General features: G+C 55.4%; 1 protein-coding gene and 1 long non-coding RNA gene across 2 annotated transcripts; one reads left to right on the plus strand and one right to left on the minus strand.

Moving 5' to 3' along the window:
• The first annotated feature begins 5,069 nt into the window (after positions 1-5,069).
• On the plus strand, positions 5,070-19,983 carry RNF207 (ring finger protein 207). The gene is made up of 17 exons (XM_032758737.2): positions 5,070-5,260; positions 5,902-6,034; positions 7,421-7,565; positions 7,655-7,736; positions 7,808-7,883; positions 7,954-8,079; positions 8,461-8,507; positions 8,755-8,827; positions 8,901-8,969; positions 9,399-9,467; positions 9,549-9,646; positions 10,400-10,586; positions 10,764-10,949; positions 11,210-11,261; positions 11,594-11,711; positions 17,494-17,574; positions 18,439-19,983. The coding sequence occupies exons 1-17, from the start codon at positions 5,070-5,072 to the stop codon at positions 18,608-18,610; spliced, it is 1,905 nt and encodes a 634-aa protein (XP_032614628.1). The 3' UTR covers positions 18,611-19,983.
• LOC116812843 (uncharacterized) lies at positions 5,825-7,915 on the minus strand. The gene is made up of 3 exons (XR_004370817.2): positions 7,675-7,915; positions 7,221-7,287; positions 5,825-6,016 (listed from the first exon to the last, which is right to left on the minus strand). It is a non-coding gene; the product is annotated as an uncharacterized LOC116812843 (long non-coding RNA).
• Positions 19,984-22,262: the final 2,279 nt, after the last annotated feature.

The raw sequence follows: 22,262 nt of genomic DNA on the forward strand, positions 1-22,262 counted from the left end.
AAGCAGCAGTGGAATCCAGTCTGCACTTATTCCAACATTTGCAGAACCAGCCTCGTTTTCTCCTCCTCAGAGACACCAGCCCTAGCGGAGCAGCACCCTCTCCTCAGATGTCTGAGTTTCACCTCCCCGTGCCCCTCCTCAAGCATCTACATTTTAATAATACCACCCTACCAGTGGTAGCTACTTCCTGCAGTTGCTACTGTTAGTATTATACCCCGTCAGTTACCTAAACACATCTTTATACGTAGTTAACAATCCTTTATATTAAATTCTCTCAGTTAAAAACTATAGCGCGTTGTCTTTTGACTGGACCCTGGCTGATAACGGACCCTAAGCCAGCCCTCAGGGCTACTGACAATCCTAAATCTCTCCCCCAAGGGACTATTTCCCTTTCTTCTTGTTGTTTTTAATAGAGACAGAGTCTTGCTCTGTCACCCAGGCTGGAGTGCAGTGGGGTGATCATAGTTTACTGCAGCCTCAAACTCCTGGACTCAAGTGATCCTCCCACTTTGGCCTCCCAAATTGCTGGGATTACAGGCATAAGCCACTGCACCTGGCCCAAAAGACTATTTCACACCTCAGTCATAATGCTAGCCCCTTCTTCCTAAACCTCCCTCTCAGCAGTTGACTTTTATTGTTCTTTCCTTTTTCTTTTTTTTTTTTCTGAGACAGGCTCTCGCTCTGTTGCCCAGGCTGGAGTGCAGTGGTGCGAATATGGCTCACTGAAGCTTTGACATCCTAGGCTCCTGCAATCCTCCCACCTCAGCCTCCTGAGTAGCTAGGACCACAGGTGTGCACCACCATGCCCAGCTGCATGTTTTGTTTTGTTTTATTTTGTTTTGTTTTTGTAGAGAGTTGGTGTCTAACTATGGCTATGTTGCCCAGGCTGATCTAGAACTCCTGGGCTAAAGCAATCTTCCTGCCTCAGCCTCCCAAAGTGCTAGGATTACAGGCGGGAGCCATCACACCCAGCCTCCTCCTGTCCTTATCTACACTTGATCTTTAGACAAGACCCATGCTCTTCCCTTTAAATATGACTCCCCAGGCCAATGTGTGCAGCCTCTACCCCTGCCTGGACTCCCCACAGGTACAGCCAGTAGCATCCTTGGTATCTCTAGACTAATGTCCCGTAGATCACCCTGACCCTCAAGAGCCCATTCTCACCTCTTCACCCTCACCCCCACCTCCCCACACTCAAACCCTCATCCCTCACCCCACACCCCCTGCCCCGCCCCCACCTCTCCAGCCTCACCCCCATCCTCCATCCTCACTCCCACCCCATGTTCAGCCCCACACCCCACCCTGAGCTCCTTCATCTGCAGCCACATTGATCTTCTAGTCTCTAAATGTCTTCCCATTTCTGGGGCTTTGCACTTGCCCTTGCCTCTGCTTGCAACTTTTCTCAGCTTTTCTTTTTTTGTTTTTCTTTTGAGACAGGGTCTTAACTCTACCACCCAGGTGGGACTGCAGAGGTGCAGTCACAGCTCACTGCAGCCTCAACCTCCTGGCTCAAGCGATCCTTCCACCTCAGCCTCTCAAGTAGCTGGGACTACAAGCACGAGCCACCATGCCCAGCTAAGTTTTAGTATTTTTTATAGAGGGGGGAGTCTTGCTATGTTGCCCAAGCTGGTCTTGAACTCCTGGGCTCAAGAGATTCACCCACGCTGGCCTCCCAAAGTGCTGGGATTACGGGTGTGAGCCACTGTGCCCAGCCTTCCTGGTTTTTCTTAATTTCTTATCCTCTGGGGGTCTTAAGCTCAGTTCCGCATCTCTGCTCATGGTTACCTAGTGTGGTCCTCAGCTCGAGCCCCTTCCAGCTGCTCTCCATCGCATCATCCTTATTTATTTATTTAATTTTTTAGGCGGAATCTCACTCTGTCACCCAGGCAGGAGTGCAGTGGCACCATCTCGATTCTCCTGCCTCAGCCTCACAAGAGTAGCTGGGATTACAGGCATGCACCACTACACCCAGCTAATTTTTCTTTTTTTTTTCTTTTTTTTTTGAGACAGAGGTCTCACTCTGTCACTCAGGCTGGAGTGCAATGGCACGATCTCGGCTCACTGCAACCTCCACCTGCCAGGTTCAAGCAATTTTCCTGCCTCAGCCTCCCGAGTAGCTAGGACTCCAGGTGCGTGCCACCATGCCTGGCTAATTTTGTGTACTTTTGGTAGAGACAGGGTTTCACCATGCTGGCCAGGCTGGTCTCAAACTCCTGACCTCGTGATCCACCCGCCTCAGCCTCCCAAAGTGCTGAGATAACAGGCATGATCTAACGTACCCAGCTAATTTTTGTATTTTTAGTAGAGACGGGGTTTCACCATGTTGGCCAGGCTGGTCTCGAACTCCTGACCTCAGGTCATCTGCCCACCTCAGCCTCTCAAAGTGCTGGAATTACAGGTGTGAGCCACGGCACCCGGCCTATCATCCTTATGATTTTCTTCCAAGCATTTAATGCAGCCTGTAATTATTTGTTTATTTGTGTACTTGACTAACCTTGGCTGGTGTGTTCCCTTCTATGTGCCCATAGTAGATGCTCCATAAATACTAGTTGAACAGATGCAGACATGAATGAATGGATGAACGAAGCACTCACCTCCTACTGGGAAACTAATGCATCATTCCTTAACAAAGCACCTACCCAGTTTTGTATACCAGCTCCACCACTTTCTGGGGTAATATTTTCTACTTGCTAAGAGTGTTCTCCAGATTAAATGAGTTAATATAAGTTAAACACCTTAGAATAGAATATTGGCCGGGCGCGGTGGCTCACGCTTGTAATCCCAGCACTTTGGGAGGCCAAGGCGGGCGGATCATGAGGTCAGGAGATCGAGACCACAGTGAAACCCCGTCTCTACTAAAAATACAAAAAAAAAAAATAGCCGGGCGTGGTGGCGGGCGCCTGTAGTCCCAGCTACTTGGAGGCTGAGGCAGGAGAATGGCGTGAACCCGGGAGGCGGAGCTTGCAGTGAGCCGAGATTGGGGACAGGGAGATCCGTCTCAAAAAAAAAAAAAAAAAAAAAAAAAAGAATATTGGCCCATATCTCCCCACCTCCTCCCTTGTACAAAAAAAAAAGCACTTTGGGAGGCAGAGGCGGGCAGGTAACCTGAGGTCGGGAGTTCGAGACCAGCCTGACCAACATGGAGAAACCCCGTCTCTCCTAAAAATACAAAAAATTAGCCGGGCATGGTGGTGCACGGCTGTAGTCCCAGCTACTTGGGAGGCTGAGGTGGAGGGAAGCCGAGGCTGCAGTTAGATATGATCACGCCACTGCACTCCAGCCTGGGCGACAGCGTGAGATCCTGTCTTAAATAAAACAAAACGAAAACAGCTCAAATATCTCCGAGTTTTTTCTAAGCCTTTATTGGGCACTACTGTGGGTCAGGCTCTAGGCTTGACTTTGTAATCCCAAGAGGGGCAGAAACGGGCTGCTCTCCGGACACTCAGGATAACACGGGTGGAGAAAGCTCACTGATCACGTCGACCTAGGAAGCGACGGCACGCTGGAGAAAACGCTGGGATCAACACGCATCTGCCAGGCCCAGACGGCAGAGGGGGCACTGCTGGAAAGGCCGGGAGCCTCCCCTCTCAACCTCCCTCCCAAACCCATCCCTCTTTTGGAAACTTGGCAGGCAATGAGGATGGGGCCTTAATTAAGTGGACGCCCAGTATGTGTATTTCACGTGCGTTATTCCACTGGGGCCTCACCCATTATCAGGACACCAGTTCTATTTTAACCCAGCGCTGAGGCTCAGAGGTCAGTAACATGGCCCAGAGCTCACAATCAACGAAAGGCAGGGCTGGGATTCCAGGGCGTCTCACTCCGCCTCCCAAGCGCTGGAAAGTCGGTGGAGGGGCGTCCGCTGCTCTCTGGCGCCCCCAATTGGCCGCCGAGGAAATGCGGCTGCGATGACCTGTTCAGACCCAAATGGGATGGAAGAGTGGGGATTAGCCGGGGTAGAGGGTGGGGTTTGGACTGTGACTCTTTTTTTTTCTTTTTTTTTTTTTTTTTAAAGACAGTCTGGCTCCGTAGCCCAGGCTGGAGTGCAGTGGCGCGATCTCGGCTCACTGCAACCTCCGCCTCCCGGGTTCAAGCAGTTCTGCCTCAGCCTCCCGAAGGGACTACAGGCGGGCGCCATCACGCCTGGCTAATTTTTGTATTTTTAGTAGAGACGGGGTTTCGCCATGTTGGCCAGGCTGGTCTCGAGCTCCTGACCTCAAGCGATCTGCCCGCCTCGGCCTCCCAAATTGCCTGGATTACAGGCGTGAGCCACCGCGCCCGGCCTACCCTTGAAGACCCCGCAGCCAAGGTCCTCCGGCCCCGCTCTGCGCGGCGCTCTGGTCTTGGGACTCGGGACTCTGTCATCCCGGGCAGGGGCTAGTTCGATCCTTGCACCCTTGCCTGGCACTGTCCCTGGAGCCTTGGCGTCCTGGCCTCTCCTCCCCGCGGGCTGGGGGTGGAGTGGCCGGGCCAGAACCAGCGCGCAAAGCAGATGGCGAGCGCCGAGGTCGGTTCGGCCCCGCCGCGCCTCAAGGCAGCAGCCACCCTGGGGAAGGTGGATGCCGGAAGGGGCGTCGCCTGCGGGTCACCCAGAGGACACCCGGCGGGGAATTCCGAGGGTGGGAGTGAGGAGAGGTAGGAGAGGCCACAGCAGAGGGAGGCCCCGCGTAGAGTTGGAACCATCGCCCGGTGCGGGCCTGACCTTCCAGGGCCGGCGACTCCTCGGCAGAGCGACCGCGCGGGGTCTCAGAGCGCGGCCCGGAGCCGCACTAGGAGCGCTGGATGGCGGGAGAGAGGCTCGGAGGACGGGTAGCTCCCAGCAAAGCGGCCTAGCGGGTAGGTACAGGGCCCTGCCCCTCGCCAGTCCTCACTGCCTGTTCTCCCTGCGCCGGGGCGCTCCAGGCCCCAGCCCTAACCCGGGCCCTAGCGGCTCCCCACTCCATGACCTCTGGACGCTCCGTCGGGTCCAGGTGCGATAGGGAGGGCGCGGGCGCCCGGGCAGAGGGGCCGCGGGAGCTCAAGCGGGGCTCGGTGCATGCCCCAGCCGCCCGCTTGCGCTGTCGCTGCAGATGTCGGGAGCTATCTTCGGGCCCCTGGAGGGCCCGAGCTCCCTGGATGCCCCGAGCATCCACCCGCTGGTGTGCCCGCTGTGCCACGTGCAGTACGAGCGCCCGTGTCTTCTGGACTGCTTCCACGACTTCTGTGCCGGCTGCCTGCGTGGCCGCGCGACCGACGGCCGCCTCACCTGCCCGCTGTGCCAGTAAGTGTCCCAAAGTTCCCCAAAACTCCCCAGACCCCATCCCCGGGGCCCAAGGTTGGCTCTGCCCGAGCTGGGACCCAGGGGCCAGGAGAGTAAAGCTCCAACTTCAGGCAGAACTACTGGGAGATGCTGCACCCAGTCCTTAGCTCTCCTGGCCAGAAGTTGCAGGCTTCGGCCCATTTTATACATCAGCTTAACTGAGGCCTGGAGATTGCAGTTACTGGCCCAAGACCTCCCATCAAAAGTCAGAGGGTAAGGGCGGGGCTTCAGCACTGGTCAGGACATTCACTTGGGGGTCCTAGAAGTCTTAGGTCCACAAAACCACAGTTACAGTTATGTGGGCTCAAGGAATCCAGGAGTGGCTGTAATTTGCCCAATGCCTTGAGAAGATGCTGAGGGGCAGCTTCTGCTTTTGATACTAGGGGACCAACCCCACCGTCTGCAGGAGTGCCCAGGACTGGGCAAGGTAGGGACCAGGGCAGGGTGAGCACTGGCTGTGATATTTATAGCAGACCCCAGAGCTGTGGTGCACCCCACCTCCCAACACAGCTATTTTTAGCTCCAGCCTGGAATGTGAGGGGTGGGGGTGGGGAGCCTTGGGGAAGGAGTGTCAGAATCTCGTGACCTGGGCTTCTCTGCAGACACCAGACGGTGGTGAAGGGTCCCAGCGGGCTCCCGCCGGTGGACCGGCTGCTGCAGTTCCTGGTGGACAGCTCAGGGGATGGCGTGGAGGCGGTGCGCTGTGCCAACTGTGACCTGGAGTGCAGCGAGCAGGCAGGGGCGGCGGGGAGGGTGGGTGAGGAGCAGAGGGTACCAGGTTGCACAGTCCCCAATGCTTGCACATGCACTGAGCATATCTTCAGAGGACGACCTGGCAGTGGATTTTCCAGCACCTCCCTAGGGCACCTTGGCCCCGAATGTGAACCCCATTATACCGGTGGGGAGACTGAGGTCCAGAACAAGGGACTTGAGCCAGTGTCCAGACAGTGGCAGAGGCTAAGGCCATTCGATCTGGGGAGAGCTCACTGGTCCCCAATTCAGGGTGGAGTCGTGGACCTGCCCAGGAAGAGCAGTCCAGTTAGCAGGCCTGGGCCAACCCTGAAGGGCCTCTGCTACCCAAGTGGCATAGAAGCAGCTACAGCCCAGGGGAGGTGGGGACAGCATGCGGTTCCCTCTGGGCTGTAAAGGGCACGAGGGACTCTGGCCTGCGGAGGCCAGGAAAAGCATCGGGAATCCCAGGAGGATGGCCCGACTGGGGCAAAAAAGCTCCAGCGTTCTGGGCAAGTGCTGAGCAATGTGTGACCCAGAGGTACAGAGAGGATTAGCAAGAGGTAGGGACTGCAGGTAGGGCCTGTTATGTCAACCATTGCATGTGTCCATACCAGGGCTGCAAGCCAAGCCCTGGACTCCCAGCCCTGGGTCTGGCTTGGAGAGGAGAACCTTAAAGCCCTCACTGCTCTTCCCCTCCCCACGCCCCCCGGTGTGACTCCAGATGGCCAGGGTGTACACCACCTTTTGGCCACTGTTGAGTGTGCCAAGGGGGCCGTGAGAGGCCTTCACACCCCTTTTGCTGCAGGTTAAAAAAATATATATATATATTTTTTGAGACGGATTCTTGCTTTATCGCCCAGGCTGGAGTGCAGTGGCGCCAACTTGACACACAGCAACCTCCGCCTCCCGGGTTCAAATGATTCTTCTGCCTTAGCCTCCCGAGGAGCTGGGACTCCAGGCTCCCGCCACCATGCCCGGCTAATTTTTGTATTTTTATTAGAGACGGGGTTTCGCCATGTTGGCCAGGCTGGTCTCGAGTTCCTGACCTCAGGTGATCCGCCCGCCTCGGCCTCCCAAATTGTTGGGACTACAGGCGTGAGCCACTGCGCCCGGTCTCGGTAAAATGTTTTATAAAGGCAGCTTCTGCCCTCTCCCCCCGTCCCCCACCCACCTCCACGGACCTACTCACCCTGCCTCTTAGCCGCAGTGCCCTCATCTGTAAAGCGGGTATATCAGAGCGCCAAGTGCCTGGATTACTGGAAAGGGCTGGGTTTAGCCGCGCAGCCGGCCACGGCTGGGACAAACAAGCGCAGTGATACGCGGTGGCTGCGGTTCCCGCGCTGGCCGCGGTCGGGCTCTGGCGCTCCTGAGCCCGCGCTCGGCCCGCAGGACGTGGAGACCACGTACTTCTGCAACACGTGCGGACAGCCCCTGTGCGCGCGCTGCCGCGACGAGACGCACCGAGCACGCATGTTTGCGCGTCACGACATCGTGGCCCTGGGTCAGCGAAGCCGCGACGTGCCCCAGAAGTGCAGTGAGTGAGGCTTGCGGGGCCGGGGACTTGGGGATGGGGGCGGGGCGGGCACTGCCCGGAGCCCTCACCACCGCCCGCCGCCCCCGCAGCGCTGCACGCAGAGCCCTACCTCTTGTTCTCCACCGACAAGAAGTTGCTGTTGTGCATCCGCTGCTTCCGCGACATGCAGGGGTGCGTAGAGGGGGCTCGAGGGGAGGGGGCTTGGGACGGCCGGAGCGGGCCTCACCCGCCGCCTTCTGCAGGGAGAGCCGGGCGCACTGCGTGGACCTGGAATCGGCTTACGTGCAGGGCTGCGAGCGGCTGGAGCAGGCGGTGCTGGTGAGCGCAGGGGCCTGGCGCGCGGGGCCGCGCGGCGGCGCTCTCGAGCCTGACCACGCCTTGTCCCCAGGCCGTGAAGGCCCTGCAGACGGCCACGCGGGAGGCCATCGCGCTGCTGCAGGCCATGGTGGAGGAGGTGCGGCACAGCGCCGCGGAGGAGGAGGACGCTATCCACGCCCTCTTCGGCAGCATGCAGGTGAGGGTTGGGGGTTGGGGGATAAACGGCCCAGCCGGGAACTGGTGACATAGGGCTGATCCCTTGCCCTTCTGGATTTCCAGTGTAGTGGGGCAGCAGGCCTTGCACCAAGCACTCTCCTGGAGTTGCTAGGAGAGCTGAGAGGGGAAACCAGGGCCTGCCCCAGGCTGGTGGTGAGGATGTGAGGTGGTCAGGAAAGACTTCCCTGGGAAGGTGACATTTAAGGTGAGGGGACCCAAGCCCTCAGGCAGTGGATGCAGGGCTGGTAGGTTGGAGAGATACCTAGCGTAACCAGCAGGTGGCTGGGGTCCGGGGGGTAGGCATGGTGGGAGATGGCAGGGCTGGGGCGAAAATCAAGAGCATGCTCGCCATCTCTCCCAGGACAGGCTGGCAGAGAGGAAAGCGTTGCTGCTGCAGGCTGTGCAGAGGTGAGTTGCGGGGAGGGGGTCTTGCTTCCCTTACCCCTTGGCCTCCACGCCCTCAGCTCAGAGCCTGGGCAGGCCCTGCCCCACCCTCAGGAGCAAGACATCCGAATGTCCTCCCAGCTAAGGAGGACAGCATGGCTCAGGGTGCAGAGAAGGGGTTCAGGGATGGACATGCGAAGCTGGCGGGGGGGATAGAACTGCCCGGCCCTGCTCATGGCCCCCTGGAGACCAGGCAGCCCCCCTCCCCCAGCCAATACGAGGAGAAGGACAAGGCCTTCAAGGAGCAGCTCTCTCACTTGGCCACGTTGCTGCCCACCCTGCAGGTACAGAGAGCTGGGGGTGCGGGTGGGTCCCTCCTCCCCCCCGGCCAGCACTGAGCAGCGTCCCCTCCCCCAGGTCCACCTGGTCATCTGCTCCTCCTTCCTCAGCTTGGCCAACAAGGCTGAGTTCCTGGACCTGGGCTATGTGAGTCTCCTCTGCTCCTGCAGGTGCTCCCTCCCCTCCAGGAGTCCACCCTGCAGACCAAAGCCACCAACTCAGGGCTGGGCAGCCTGTCACCTGGAGCCTGGACCCGGGGTCTCGGGGCTGACCCCCTCCCAACTCCATCATCTGCAAACATGTTAGGGCTACTGTTACAGGACAGTGAAGCCAGGAAGGGGGCATGAGCCTCCAGTCCCCCATGGGGCGGAGTGACCACTGGAGTCCAGCCGCCCCCTCTCCTGTGGATTTGGGGATGGGGTGGGGGTTTGTCCGGGTGAGTCCCAGAAGAGGGCTGGCGCCACTAAGGGACACCAAGTCAAGTGCCAAAGACAGATGTGCTCCGCCTCCTTCTCCCCTCTTCCTGCCCCCGGCTGCCACACCTCCACCCGCCTGAGGCCCTCCTCGCTGCCACAGGAGCTGATGGAGAGGCTGCAGGGCATCGTCACACGGCCGCACCACCTGAGGCCTTTGCAGAGCAGCAAGGTGTGCAGTGGCCTGGGCGGGCCAGGGTGGGGTCCCCGCAGGGCAGTGGAGGCCACCTTATGACCCCATCCCACTGCCCAGATTGCCAGTGACTACCGAGCTGAATTTGCGCGCTGCCTGGAGCCGCTGCTGCTGCTGGGGCCACGTCGGGTGGCAGCTGCTGCAAGTGGTGCTAACACGTGAGCAGCAACTGGGGAGGCCAGGCACAAGGTCCCCGACACTGGGGTGTGGGGGAGGGTGGGCGCTGAGGGGCCAGATCGCCAGGGAAAAGCCAGGTGCCACCCTTCCTTCCTCCGTCCTTAGCTCACCACCCTCCCAGCACAGTGTCTGGGCACAGGGGATGGCCAGGGTGAGTCCAGTAAGTAGGGGAGCAGGAAGCCCTGGACCTGAAGTCCGTGGCAGACCTGGCTCAGAGCTCGGCTAAAGGAGGAGGGGAGGACTCAGGCCACAGGCCACCAACCCCCACTGCAGCCTCCCCTGGGGTGGGGCGCCTGGGGCTGGGCTGACCGCCACCTAGGTGGCCTGAAGTCAGGGGGCCTGATTCCTGGACTCATCTGGGGAGGAGTTAGGAGAAATGCTGAAACAGCATGTGTGTGCCCAGGGGCCCCAAAGACCAAGAGAGACTGGGCCTACGCTTCCTCTGTCCAGCATAGAAGCAAACACACCACTCACTGGGTCCTAGCCCCGGCAGCATTCCGATGGACTTGCTCTTGGCCCCACACCCTGGAACCCACCCCAGGGACTTAGAAAATAGATGTGGATGTCTGGGTGAGGCCTTGCCTCAGGCTTTTCAGAGCTCCTGGTGGCCCTGCTGTGCTCCAGGTGGTGGAGAGGGCTGTGAGATCCCCGAGCAGTCCAGGGGGCTGCCCTGGGAGGCTGGGGGAGGGGCAGACTTCCCCACCCCCCTGCATCCACACTGGCTCTCTCCCCAGGCTGGCAGGGGGCTTAGGCCCCAAGGTGCTGACAGGGCCCCACTGCCCCTCCCCGGTAGGAAAGATGTCGGGGTCACCCGTCCAAAAGCCCACGCTGCACCGGTCCATCAGCACCAAGGTGCTGCTGGCAGAGGGCGAGAACACGCCCTTCACAGAGCACTGCCGCCACTACGAGGACTCCTACCGGGTGAGGGGGCAGGGATCTGCGGGCGGGGGGAAATGTCCTAACCCACTCCTCACCAAGGTACGCTCAGGGAAATCGAGTTGTCCCAGCTGCTGAACCTGGGAGCCATTCCTCCACCGAAGCCCTGGCAGTAAAAACAGCCTAGGGTGATCCACGCTCTCACACAGCCTCTCTGTGCAGCACCTGCAGGCGGAGATGCAGAGCCTAAAGGACCAGGTACAGGAGCTGCACCGAGACCTCACCAAGCACCACTCGCTCATCAAGGCGGAGATCATGGGAGACGTCCTGCGCAAGTCCCTGCAACTGGACGTGCAGATCACCTCGGAGCACGCCTCCTTAGAGGGCATGAGGGTCGTCTTCCAGGAGGTAACCCTCCCAAGGACTCCAGCCCCACCTGTCAGGGGACACCTGGGCTACCCCAAGACAGTAAGGGGAGAAAGAGGACCTGGCCTGTGCCCCACGGGACCCTCATGTGGCAGGGTCTGGAACCTGGGAGTCTTTGCTGCTTGGAACCACGTGGACCTGGCTGGGGGGTGCTTTGTCGATCCAAGTGGCTAGAGATAGCAATGCCACCACTGTAAATTCCAGCTCACTACCACATCCAACGTCCAGCTTTTCTCTTTCAGATTTGGGAGGAATCCTATCAGCGAGTGGCTAATGAGCAGGAGATTTATGAAGGTTCCAGGCAGTTGGCTGCTGAGTGAACCCCCTGTCCCCGAGCTAACCCGCATGCTAGCAGAGGAGGAAGTCAGAGTCGGCCACTAACCAGATGCAAATCCCCACACTCTTCCCCTTAGCACTTGACCGTACCTCCCAGCTGCTAACTGGCCTCAAATGATGCATGTGAGGTCAGGATTCATCGAGTACAATGCCCCCACCAAGTGCCTCCCTCTTTAATTAGAGGTCATCATGGAAATGGTCGGGATATTTACATGGTGCCTGGCTTGAGTAAAAACCTGAAGTCAGGTGCTTCAGGATTAAGACCCCATGCTCTGGCCTTGGCCCCACAGCCCAGCTCCATGACCTTCTCCAGCTGAGGCAGGAGAATGCCTACCTGACCACCATCACCAAGCAGATCACGCCCTACGTCTGCTCCATTGCCAAGGTGAAGGAGCGGCTGGAGCCCAGGTGAGGCCAAGGGGTGTTCCCAGGGCCACTGAGACTCTTCAGAATGTGCATCGGGTCTGGGTGCAGTGGCTCAAGCCTGTAATCCTAGCACTTTGGGAGGCTGAGGTGGGCAGATCACCTGAGGTCAGCAGTTCGAGACCAGCCTGGCCAACATGGTGGAACCCCCATCTCTACTAAAAATACAAAAATCAAGCCATGAATGGTGGCTCATGCCTGTAATCCCAGCTACTGGGGAGGCTGAGGCACGAGAATCGCTTGAACCTGGGAGGTAGAGGCAGACGTTGCAGTGAGCTGAGATCACACTACTGCATTACAGCCTGGGCGACACAGTGAGACCTTGTCTCAAAAAAAAAAAAAAAAAATGCTGGGAAAGGTGCCACACCCACAGGACCCTGTTCAGGGAAGTCAGCTGGCCAGGTCATGAGAGTTCAGTTGGGGTATCTGGGCGGATCAGGTGCCAGACATTTGCAAAAGCGTGGTCACAGTGAGTGGGCTGCTCTGAGTTTCTGCTTTTAGGCTCAGAGTTGGTCCCTCCAACCCTGAGGAGTAGGTCAAAGCAGAAGGCACTTCCTAAGGGTGTCATGAGGGTCCTGCTGGGCTGATCCAGGCAGCAGGACGTGGAGGAGAGGGCAGGAACTTCATCAATGTAAGACAAGCCAAGTCTGTGCAGAGTCCTGACCAGGCTCTCTCAGCACTGTACTCAGGTTCCAGTGGCAAAGGGATCTTGGTGGCAAGCCTTTGCTGTTCCCATCTCTGAGTCGCTGGGCCCCAGGGTAGACTGGTTGCCCTGTAGGTCTAGGGAATGGCTGGAGCCTGGGCTCTCCCTTCACCACCCTTGTGGTGAAGTGCCTGTCAGGTTTTGGGGGAGCCCACTTCCTGGTAACTTCTTGAGAAAGAGTGCAAAGGAGGTGCGTGTTTGGGATGGCATGGGTCTGACAATGTCGCCATTCTAGCTTCACACTTGACAGCTTAACTGGGTATCAAATTCTAGGTAGGAAATTCTAGATTGGGAAGATTCTCCTTCAAAGGCATCGCCCTCTCGCTCTCTTATCTTCTAGCTTCCATGGTTGTTGTTCATGAAGTCTAAAGGCAGTCAGACTCCTAACCCTTGTAATGCGACCTACTAATTCTCTGTGGAAACTTGTAGAATCTTCTCTTTGCTCCCAGTGTTCTGAGATTTCACTTTGGTGAGAGTCTATTTCCATCCATTAGGTTGGATACTGGCAGACTCTTTCAGTCTGAAAATTCATGGTCTTCAGTTTTGGCATATTTTTTTTTTCTTTTTGAGATGGAGTCTCGCTCTGTCGCCAAGGCTGGAGTGCAGTGGCGCGATCTTGGCTCACTGCAACCTCTGCCTCCCGGGTTCAACTGATTCTCCTGCCTCAGCCTCCCAAGTAGCTGGGATTACAGGTGCGTGCCAACATGCCTGGCTAATTTTTGTATTTTTAGTAGAGATGGAGTTTTGCCAAGTTGGCCAGGCTGGAATATTTCTTTTTTTTTTTTTTTTTTGAGACAGAGTCTCGCTCTGTTACCAGGCTGGAGTGCAGTGGCATGATCTCGGCTCACTGCAACCTCTGCCCCCTGGGTTCAAGCCATTCTCCTGCCTCAGCCTCCCAAGTAGCTGGGACTACAGATGTGCACCACCACACCTGGCTAATTTTTTGTATTTTAGTAGAGACGGGGGTTTCACCATGTTGGCCAGGATGGTCTTGATCACCTGATCTCGTGATCTGCCTGCCTCACCCTCCCAAAGTGCTGGGATTATAGGCATGAGCCACCCCGCCCGGCCTCTTTTTCAATTTGTTTTTTTTTGTTTTTTTTGTTTTTTTTTGTTTTTTTTGAGACGGAGTCTTTCTCTGTCCCCCAGGCTGGAGTGCGGTGGCGCGATCTCGGCTCACCGCAACCTCCACCTCCTGGATTCACGCCATTCTCCTGCCTCAGCCTCCCGAGTAGCTGGGACCACAGGCGCCCACCAACACGCCCGGCTAATTTTTTTGTATTTTTTAGTAGAGACGGGGTTTCACCGTGTTAGCCAGGATGGTCTCGATCTCCTGACCTCGTGATCCACTCGCCTCGGCCTCCCAAAGTGCTGGGATTACAGGCTTGAGCCACCGCGCCCGGCCCTCTTTTTCAATTTGTTGATTTCTTCACTTTCTTTTTTTGGAATTCCTATTGTTGGATATTGGCTCCCCTGGGCTGGCCGTCTAATACACCTTTTCTGTCCTATTTCCTTTTTTTTTTTTTGGATGGAGTTTCACTTTTGTTGCCCAGGCTGGAGTGTAATGACGCGATCTTGGCTAACCACAACCTCCTCTTACTTGGTTCAAGCCATTCTCCTGCCTCAGCCTGCCGAGTGGGTGGGATCACAGGCATGTGCCACCACGCCTGGCTAATTTTGTATTTTTAGTAGAGACGGGGTTTCTCCATGTTGGTCAGGCTGGTCTTGAACTCCTGACCTCAGGTGATCTGCCCGCCTCAGCCTCCCAAAGTGCTGGGATTACAGGCGTGAGCCACCACGCCTGGCCCTTTTTTTTTTGGAGATGGGGTCTTGCCATGTTGCCAAAGCTGGTTTTGAAATTCCTGGGCTCAAGTGATCCTCCCACCTCAGCCTCCCAAAGTGCTGGGATTACAGGCATGAGCCACCGTGCCAAGCCTCTTTATCTTCCATTAAGTAGTTCATTTCTGCTATCTTGTTTTGCATTTCCAACAGCTCTTTCTGTACCCCGTTTCTTTTGATGGCATCCTGTTGTTTCATGGACACAATATCTTACCCCTCTGAGGCCAATAGTTTATTTTTTCCTTTTGGAAATTTTCTCCCTGAAGTGTTTCCTCCCAATTGCTTTTTGCTTGTGAAGGTCTTTGTTTAAGACAGTCTCGCTCTGTCACCCAGGCTGGAGTGCAATGGCGCCATTTCAGCTCTCACTGCAGCCTCCACCTCCCAGGTTCAATCGATTCTCCTGCCTCAGCCACCAGAGTAGCTGGGATTACAGGTGTGCGCCACCACGCCCTCTAAGCTTGTATAGGTTTCTATCTTCCAGGCTGAAGGTTTTTCTCAGATGTCAGGTCACCCTTGAGTATCTGCTCATATTGGGAGTGGGGCAGCGCTGGAGCCATGAGGCAGATCGGAAGCTCTGAGCACAAGGGTGGTACTTCCTTGGAGGGGATCAGGCTGGGTGGGCTCTTGCTTTTATGGAATGCCCCAAGGTCAGTTTTAGATCCCTTTCCAGTCCTTCTTGGGAGGTCTGTCTGTGGAGCATCTGTATGCACACTGGGTTTTCTGGTTTCAATATAGTTCTCGTCTGTGTGTGGTGCCCTCTCAGAACTAACCCCTCAGACTTCGGCTGCAGCGGGAGAGCACCTGTTGCTGAGTGGCAGGGATCTTGGCAGTCACCTGGAAGACTGGAAGGGGACATGAAGGGGGCTTCTGGGGTGGGGACAGTGTCCTGGCTGCTACCCACACGGGCTTGTTCACACCATGAATGTACCAAGCCATATTCTGCCTCTGCAGAAATAAGCTGAGGCTGGAGCCCAACTCCTGGAGGTTTGGGGCAAGGTGGGGCCGGCTCTGCTCCTCTTCAGAGCAGCCACTTTGTGGATGACTGCAGTTGCTTCCTCAACCCACTTCACTCCAGGTCTGCGAGTCCATTCATCCACCAAGTCTGCTCTTGCTCCAGTCGCAGCGAGCCCTCCCGTAGGTCCAGGCCACCTCCCTTGGCCTCTCAGCAGCACTCATGAGCATCACCATATTCATCTTTTTTTTTTTTTTTCTGAGACCGAGTCTCGCTTTGTCGCCCAAGCTGGAGTGCAGTGGTGCAATCTCCTCTCACTGCAACCTCCACCTGCCGGGTTCAAGCGATTCTCCTGTCTCGCCCTCCTGAGTAGCTGGGACTACAGGCATGTGCCACCACACCCGGCTGATTTTTTTTTTTTAATTTTTAGTAGAGACGGGGTTTCACCATGTTAGCCAGGATAGTCTCGATCTCCTGACCTCGTGATCCGCCCACCTTGGCCTCCCAAAGTGCTGGGATTACAGGCGTGAGCCACCACACCGGACTTTATTTATTTATTTATTTATTTTATTTTTTATTTTTTTTTTTTGAGACGGAGTCTCGCTCTTTCACCCAGGCTGGAGTGCGGTGGCGCGATCTCCGCTCACTGCAAGCTCCGCCTCCCGGGTTCACGCCATTCTCCTGCCTCAGCCTCTCCGAGTAGCTGGGACTACAGGCGCCCGCCACCACGCCCGGCTAATTTTTTGTATTTTTAGTAGAGACGGGGTTTCACCATGGTCTCGATCTCCTGACCTCGTGATCCGCCCGCCTCGGCCTCCCAAAGTGCTGGGATTACAAGCGTGAGCCACCGCGCCCGGCTATTTATTTATTTTTTAAAGACAGGGTCTTGCTCTGCTGTCCAGGCTGGAGTGCAGTGGCTCAATCACCGCTCACTGCAGCCTCGATCTCCCAGGCTCAATCAACCCTCCCACCTCAGCCTCCTGGGTAGCTGTGACTATAGGCATGTGCCACCATGCCCCGCTAATTTTTATAGTTTTTGGAGAGATGGGGTTGTGCTATGTTGCCAAGGCTGGTCTCAAACTCCTGGGCTAAGTGATCCTCCCACCTCAGCCTTCCAAAATGCTGGGATTATAGGCGTGACCATGCCTAGCCATGTTAGTCTTCAGTACACCTTCTCTCGTTGCTGACAGCCCCGCGCTCCCATGCTCCCACCAGCCTCCAGCCATTCCTTCCTGGTCTCTGGCTGGCTCTGCCTCCTCAGCTCAGTGCCCAGATATGTTTTTCCCCAGGGATCAGCCTTAGGCATTCTCCACAGCCTACGCTCCTTGGGAGACCTCATCCAGTCCCTGGCTTTAAAACCCCATCATGATGCAGACCCCCAGCTCCTGCTTCAGCACAGTGCTCACCAGAGCTCCAGACTCATCTCCCACTGCCCCCCTTCCTGGACAGCCCTACCTGGATGTCTACAGGCACCGCGAGTTCAGCGGTGGCCAGAATGCTGGACGTCCTCCAGCAGACATGCATTTCCCATCTCCCCATCTCAGTGAATAGCACCACATTCACTCAGGTGAAAAGCCTGGGAGAAAGCCTGGATTCCTTTCACCCACTTCATTTCCAACCCACCCCCAAGTCCTGCTGGCTCTACTGTCCCTGCCTCAATCTACCCGCTTTGGTCTCTGTTGCTCCCCTGAATCCAAATCATCATGGCCAACCCTCCTACCCCTCCAGCCGCCATGAAGCCAGGAGTCCTTTAGAAGCCTACAATTCCCATCACAGCGGGGCTGGACAGCTCTCTTGGGGACCTTCCCTGTGTACCTGTGACCGTGTCCGCCCCTCATAACACCCTGGTCACAGTGCCCTTTCAGTTCCCCAAAAAAGCTAGACTGGTCCAACTTCTGGGCCTCTGTCTGGAGTAGTCACAGACCCTCAGTCGGGCCCCAGCTTGGATGAATGTCAGCAGAGGCCTTCCCCACTCCATCTGGATTAAAGCAGGTCTGCCTGGCGCCCTGCACCACACACCCTTCCCTCCCTCAGCGTGTCTGCCCCGACCAGCACACGGCTTCCATGATGGCAGGGCCTGGCCTCTCCTGCACACTATGCAGGCCTGGCCCTTGCCAACCACTGGACCTTAGTAAATATTTGAGGAGCAAAAGAATGAAACGCTAGGTGGGTGCCTGAGTGGTGGCAGAGTTTGGTTCTGAGGTTTCTGAGCTTAAGGCCATGCAGCAGCTGGCTCTGTTCCCTTGAGATTCTGGTGCCCACTCTCTTGCCAGGTTTCAGGCACCCGTGGATGAGCAGTCAGAGAGTCTACAAAACACGCACAACGACAGCAGGAACAGCGCGGCCTCAGCCAGGTAAAGCAAGTCTCCACTGGAGAGTGTGCACGCGACGTGGCTTCTGAGGCCAACAGGACAAAGGAAACTCCAGGCTTTTCCCCTTTGGCCCCAGCTCTGGGGCCCTGGCTGGGCCTCTTTGTAAAACAAGGGGTCAGAGAGGCTCTCAGCCCGGATGAGTAACTTACAAGTGACCTCATAGATAAAACAGGTGTTACTTTGATAGACGAGACCCCGTTTTACCATTATAAACAGCCGTGGCTGCTGCCTGCATCCACTTTCACCACTGGGAGCTGCACGTGCTTATGCTAGGGGACTCGGGTCACTGAAATGAGAAAGTGACCGAGGACTGTTCCCCGGAGCCACAGCGTGCGCCCCAATATCTGCCAGAGGAAGAGACGGCTGTGCAGTAACACCTACGACACAGTCACAGGCTGATCTTTGTGTATTTTGCTTTCAGGAAAACGTACTCAGTCACAGGGCAGAGGAGAGCACTGTAGAATCAGAACCGCAAGAGCCTAGGGGTGTGCAGAGGGTTGCTAAGTGGCCAGAGTCACAGCGTGGCTGGTGACAGAGCAGTCTGGCCGCAGCCTCCCCTGCACAGCCGCCATTTATTAGCTCAGATGCTTCCAAATTCAAAATGCAATGTCACCAGAAACCGCTGACACAGCCTGATGGTTCAGCAACTCACAGCCATCCCCTGGGGACGGGCTCCTACTCAGAAGTAGACAAGACCCTTTCGGAGACAGAGCCTTCCTGGTTCTCACTCACTCAGGCCTTCCAGGAAGACGTTCCATTCTGAGAGCTTTGGACCGAGTGGATTTTAGTGCAGGGATACGGTGAAATGGGGGAGTGGGCTGGGCTTACATGAGGCTGTCCCTTTAGGAATAATCCAGGAAATGTCCCGGAAAAGAGAGAGAAGACATCAGAACCTAAAGGAAACAGCTGGGCTCCGAACAGCCTCTCGGAAGAGCCTCTACTGAAAAATAAGGATCATCACAGATCCAAACAGAAAAATGGGGGCGATGTCCCCACATGGAGGGAACACCTGACTTAGCAAATGGGACCAGTCCCCAGGGTCAGGCTCTTAGAGCAGGCACAAGACTGGGACACTGGAGAGAAGGTTGTTCCCATGATGGTTTATTTTTTGAGACGGAGTTTCGCTCTTTGTTGCCCAGGCGGGAGTGTAATGGTGCGATCTCGGCTTACCGCAACCTCTGCCTCCTGGGTTCAAGCGATTCTCCTGTCTCAGCCTCCCGAGTAGCTGGAATTACAGGCGCCTGCCACCACGCCCGGCTAATTTTTTGTATTTTTAGTAGAGATGGGGTTTCACCATGTTGGCCAGGCTGGTCTCAAACTCCAGACCTCAGGTGATCCACCTGCCTCAGCCTCCCAAAGTGCTGGGATTACAGGGGTAAGTCACCGTGCCTGGCCAATGTTTGTTTTTTTTTAAAGACAGAATTTCACTCTTTGTTGCCCAGGCTGCAATGGCGCAATCTCTGGCTCACTGCAACCTCCATCTCCCAGGTTCAAGCGATTCTCCTGCCTCAGCCTCCCAAGTAGCTGGGATTACAGGCATGCGCCACCACACCCGGCTAATTTTTTGTATCTTTAGTAGAGGGGGGTTTCTCCATGTTGGTGAGGCTGGTCTCGAACTCCCAACCTCAGGTGATCCGCCCACCTCGGCCTCCCAAAATGCTGGGATTACAGGGGTGAGCCACCATGCCAGGCCAGTTATTTCTTTAAAAGGTAATCATTTCTCAATAGTAAAACCCAGAAGCTCTGACAGGCCATAGTTTCAGATCCTTTGGCTTGGGCAGTTTTGATTTTCCCCATGTTTGCATGGGATGAAGTCTTCATCCTTGTCACAGTAGCTTGGGATGACTCCCAGTCCACATGGAAAACATCAGGGAGTGACAATCCAGCAAGAAATCCCTCGCTAGTTCCACACGTACGCACCGAGCATCTGTGTGCCAGGCCCTGTGCTGGGCAGAGTGTGGTCTGTCAGGTATGCCAGTTTTACATACCAAGACTCCACCACTGAGTAGCACCTGCCCTATCGCGAAGGAATCCAGTACCTCCGGAATTACAGTCCCACTGTTAACCTGGTGCTACTGGAAAGTTCCACCCAGTAATCTGAGCAGTGACTCATGGAAGGATGAGGAACCTTTGCTCCAGCCTCTCTCCCTTTCCAGCAAGGGCAGAGCTCCTAAAGCCAGGGGTTAGCACCTGGCCAGCTTATGTGGCAGATGGTCTGTCTCAGCTTCGCTGCTTTCCCAAACTCCTGCAGCCTTCCTGAGACCGCCTTCCGTTGATAGCAAAGCACTGGGTGACAGCAACCTTTTTTCTAGTAGTTTTTTCCCAGTTTTCCATTTCTCCACAGTACCCTTTTCATTTAGAGGAGCTTAATAAATGCTTTTTAAAAAGTAACCCACATGACCGAAAATTTTAAAAGTTTTTGTGGCAAAATGATGCCCAGATAGTCACATTTAAGCAAATACTCAGCTTGATTCAGTGATTAACAGCAAATGGGTCTATGTGCTAACATGGCAGCACATTCAACACATAACACATCACTCACATCGACGTCCACTGCCCCTGCACCTGCTACTTCAGGGCACTGAGGCTCCCATTCCAGGGCCTTACAAACCTACGTGGTGGCCTGCAGGGCAAAAAGAATTATCTTTACAACTGATTAGAGGTAGGAATTCAGAAAGAAATTGAGGAGGCAAAACACACGTGGTTTGAGGCTGAAGGCTTAAGACGCTTCTTACCCAGGAGTGACCTCAGAGTTTCACATCCCACACAATCACACTGTGGTTGAGTGAAATCAAGTGCAGTTTTATTTAAGAACTGGAAAGAATAATCAGTATCTGTGAAAGAAAATCCAATTTAGAATATTTAAATAAACATTTATGTAAAAAGAAGAGTAGAATAATTACTCCGTTAAGTTCCTCTCCTTGTAATGGGATAGGCCGCCTCTACTGCAGATGGCTGGGTCTTCCAAACCCATGACAAGTGCCACAGCTTCTGCAGCAGTGGCCCAGAGAATAAGCACTTCCCAGCACGACAGAGAGGCCGAGGTCTTCTAACCTTGCCAAACCACTACAAAAGCAAACTATGGCGGACAAGCCCAACTACCTAAGGCAGGAAGAAAGTGCAGCGATGGGACAGTGGTGTGCTGTACCTATCGTGGGGGTACTCCTAGCAGCCAGCTATAGCCTAGATCGTACCAAGCCTGATCGGCTAATGCAGCTTCCTGTTTAGGAGCGTTTTCCCCGGTCATATCAATCCCCCAGGTTGGTAAATGAACAGAAGGGATGAATAAAGCCTACTTTTTAGGTTCAAGGAGCAGCTCGCACCAACAAAGGGGTGGCAGGTGCGCTGCTGCCTTCTGTTTTCTGTCCTGCTAAGAGGCTCACCCTGCGACCTCTTCTGTAAACTGCCACTCAGCAGCGGCCTGCAAGCCCTCACGAAAGCCTTCACTTCATGCTGTTTCCAAGTAGCTTTATTCTAAGCAGTACCTATTTTCCACTCCAGAATCTCCACTTTAAAACCTGCAATGGGAAAATAAATCTCGACGGTTTTTTAAATTGAGAAAATCGGTGACGTGGCCTTGGCAGCAAATACCCAGAAAGCCTTTACCTCATTAACCTGATTCTCCACGGGCCCTGCCACTGCTAAATTTATAAAGCTAAAAATAATCTCAAGATCACGGAACTAAAAAGAAGTCAATCACTTACCAAATCCTGCCTTGAAGGAGTTCATCTTGGCTGGGTGTGGTGGCTCATGCCTGTAATCCCAGCACTTTGAGGGGCCGAGGCGGGTGGATCACTTGAGGTCAGGAGTTCGAGACCAGCCTGGCCAATATGGTGAAACCCTGTCTCTACTAAAAATACAAAAAAAATTAGCCGGGCATGGTGGCCCACGCCTGTAATCCCAGCTACTCAGGAGGCTGAGGCAGGAGAATCGCTTGAACCTGGGAGGCAGAGGTTGCGGTGAGCCGAAATGGTGCCACTACACTCTAGCCTCCAGCCTGGGCCACAGAGCAAGACTGTCTTAAAAAAAAAAAAATGGAGTTCATCTTTTATCCCTAAGTAATTGCTGACTTCTGCTCTGGGATTATAAAGAGGGTGGGAATGTTCTCTCTCCATCCCTACCCCTCTCCAAAGCAGAATACGTCAATTTTTCCCTGGTGTCAGGCAGCATTTCACCGTGAAACCCTACGACCTGCCTCCTGGGCTCCTTCCAGCTGGTGGGCCTGGTGTGAAGGTGGGCTTCCTGGGCCTCTGGCAGATGGAGGATGGCATTAAATGCCAACACCACCAGCTTACCATCCACAAGGCCCGCAGCTGCCAACAGCTGCCCTAGACCTATCAACAAGACAACGTCGTGGCTCCCAATGGGAATGGAGGCTGGGCCCGCCCTACTTAGAGCAGGAGAAAGAACTTTTCCCTCAAAGAGCCGGGGCAGGCTGCCAGAATCTAACTACATCCTCTCCCAGTTCGCAGTTCTAGGAAGCAGAATTTGCTGCCCTAGGCGTGGTCCTAAAGGACAAGTTTAGAAATGATTCAACTCAAGTTCCCAAACAGAGTAAGTGCCAGTTGATGTCCCACCGTGGATCATTTACTCCAGAAAAATTGTAATGATGGCTTGGCCACCGCCTTGGCTAGAGTCCCACTGCACGCATGTCGTGAGGGCCGATGGGC

Source organism: Hylobates moloch, unplaced genomic scaffold (genome assembly GCF_009828535.3).
Source record: "Hylobates moloch isolate HMO894 unplaced genomic scaffold, HMol_V3 SCAFFOLD_9, whole genome shotgun sequence".
NCBI classification, from domain to species: domain Eukaryota; kingdom Metazoa; phylum Chordata; class Mammalia; order Primates; family Hylobatidae; genus Hylobates; species Hylobates moloch.

What these genes read in the sequence shown, in the direction of transcription:
- RNF207 (XM_032758737.2), top strand. Translation starts at nt 5,070, where the DNA reads ATGTCGGGAGCTATCTTCGGGCCCCTGGAGGGCCCGAGCTCCCTGGAT. An exon ending in GGCCTTTGCAGAGCAGCAAG is followed by an intron (nt 9,468 to 9,548) that starts GTGTGCAGTGGC and finishes CCCACTGCCCAG; the next exon opens with ATTGCCAGTGACTACCGAGC. An exon ending in TGAGCAGGAGATTTATGAAG is followed by an intron (nt 11,262 to 11,593) that starts GTTCCAGGCAGT and finishes TTGGCCCCACAG; the next exon opens with CCCAGCTCCATGACCTTCTC.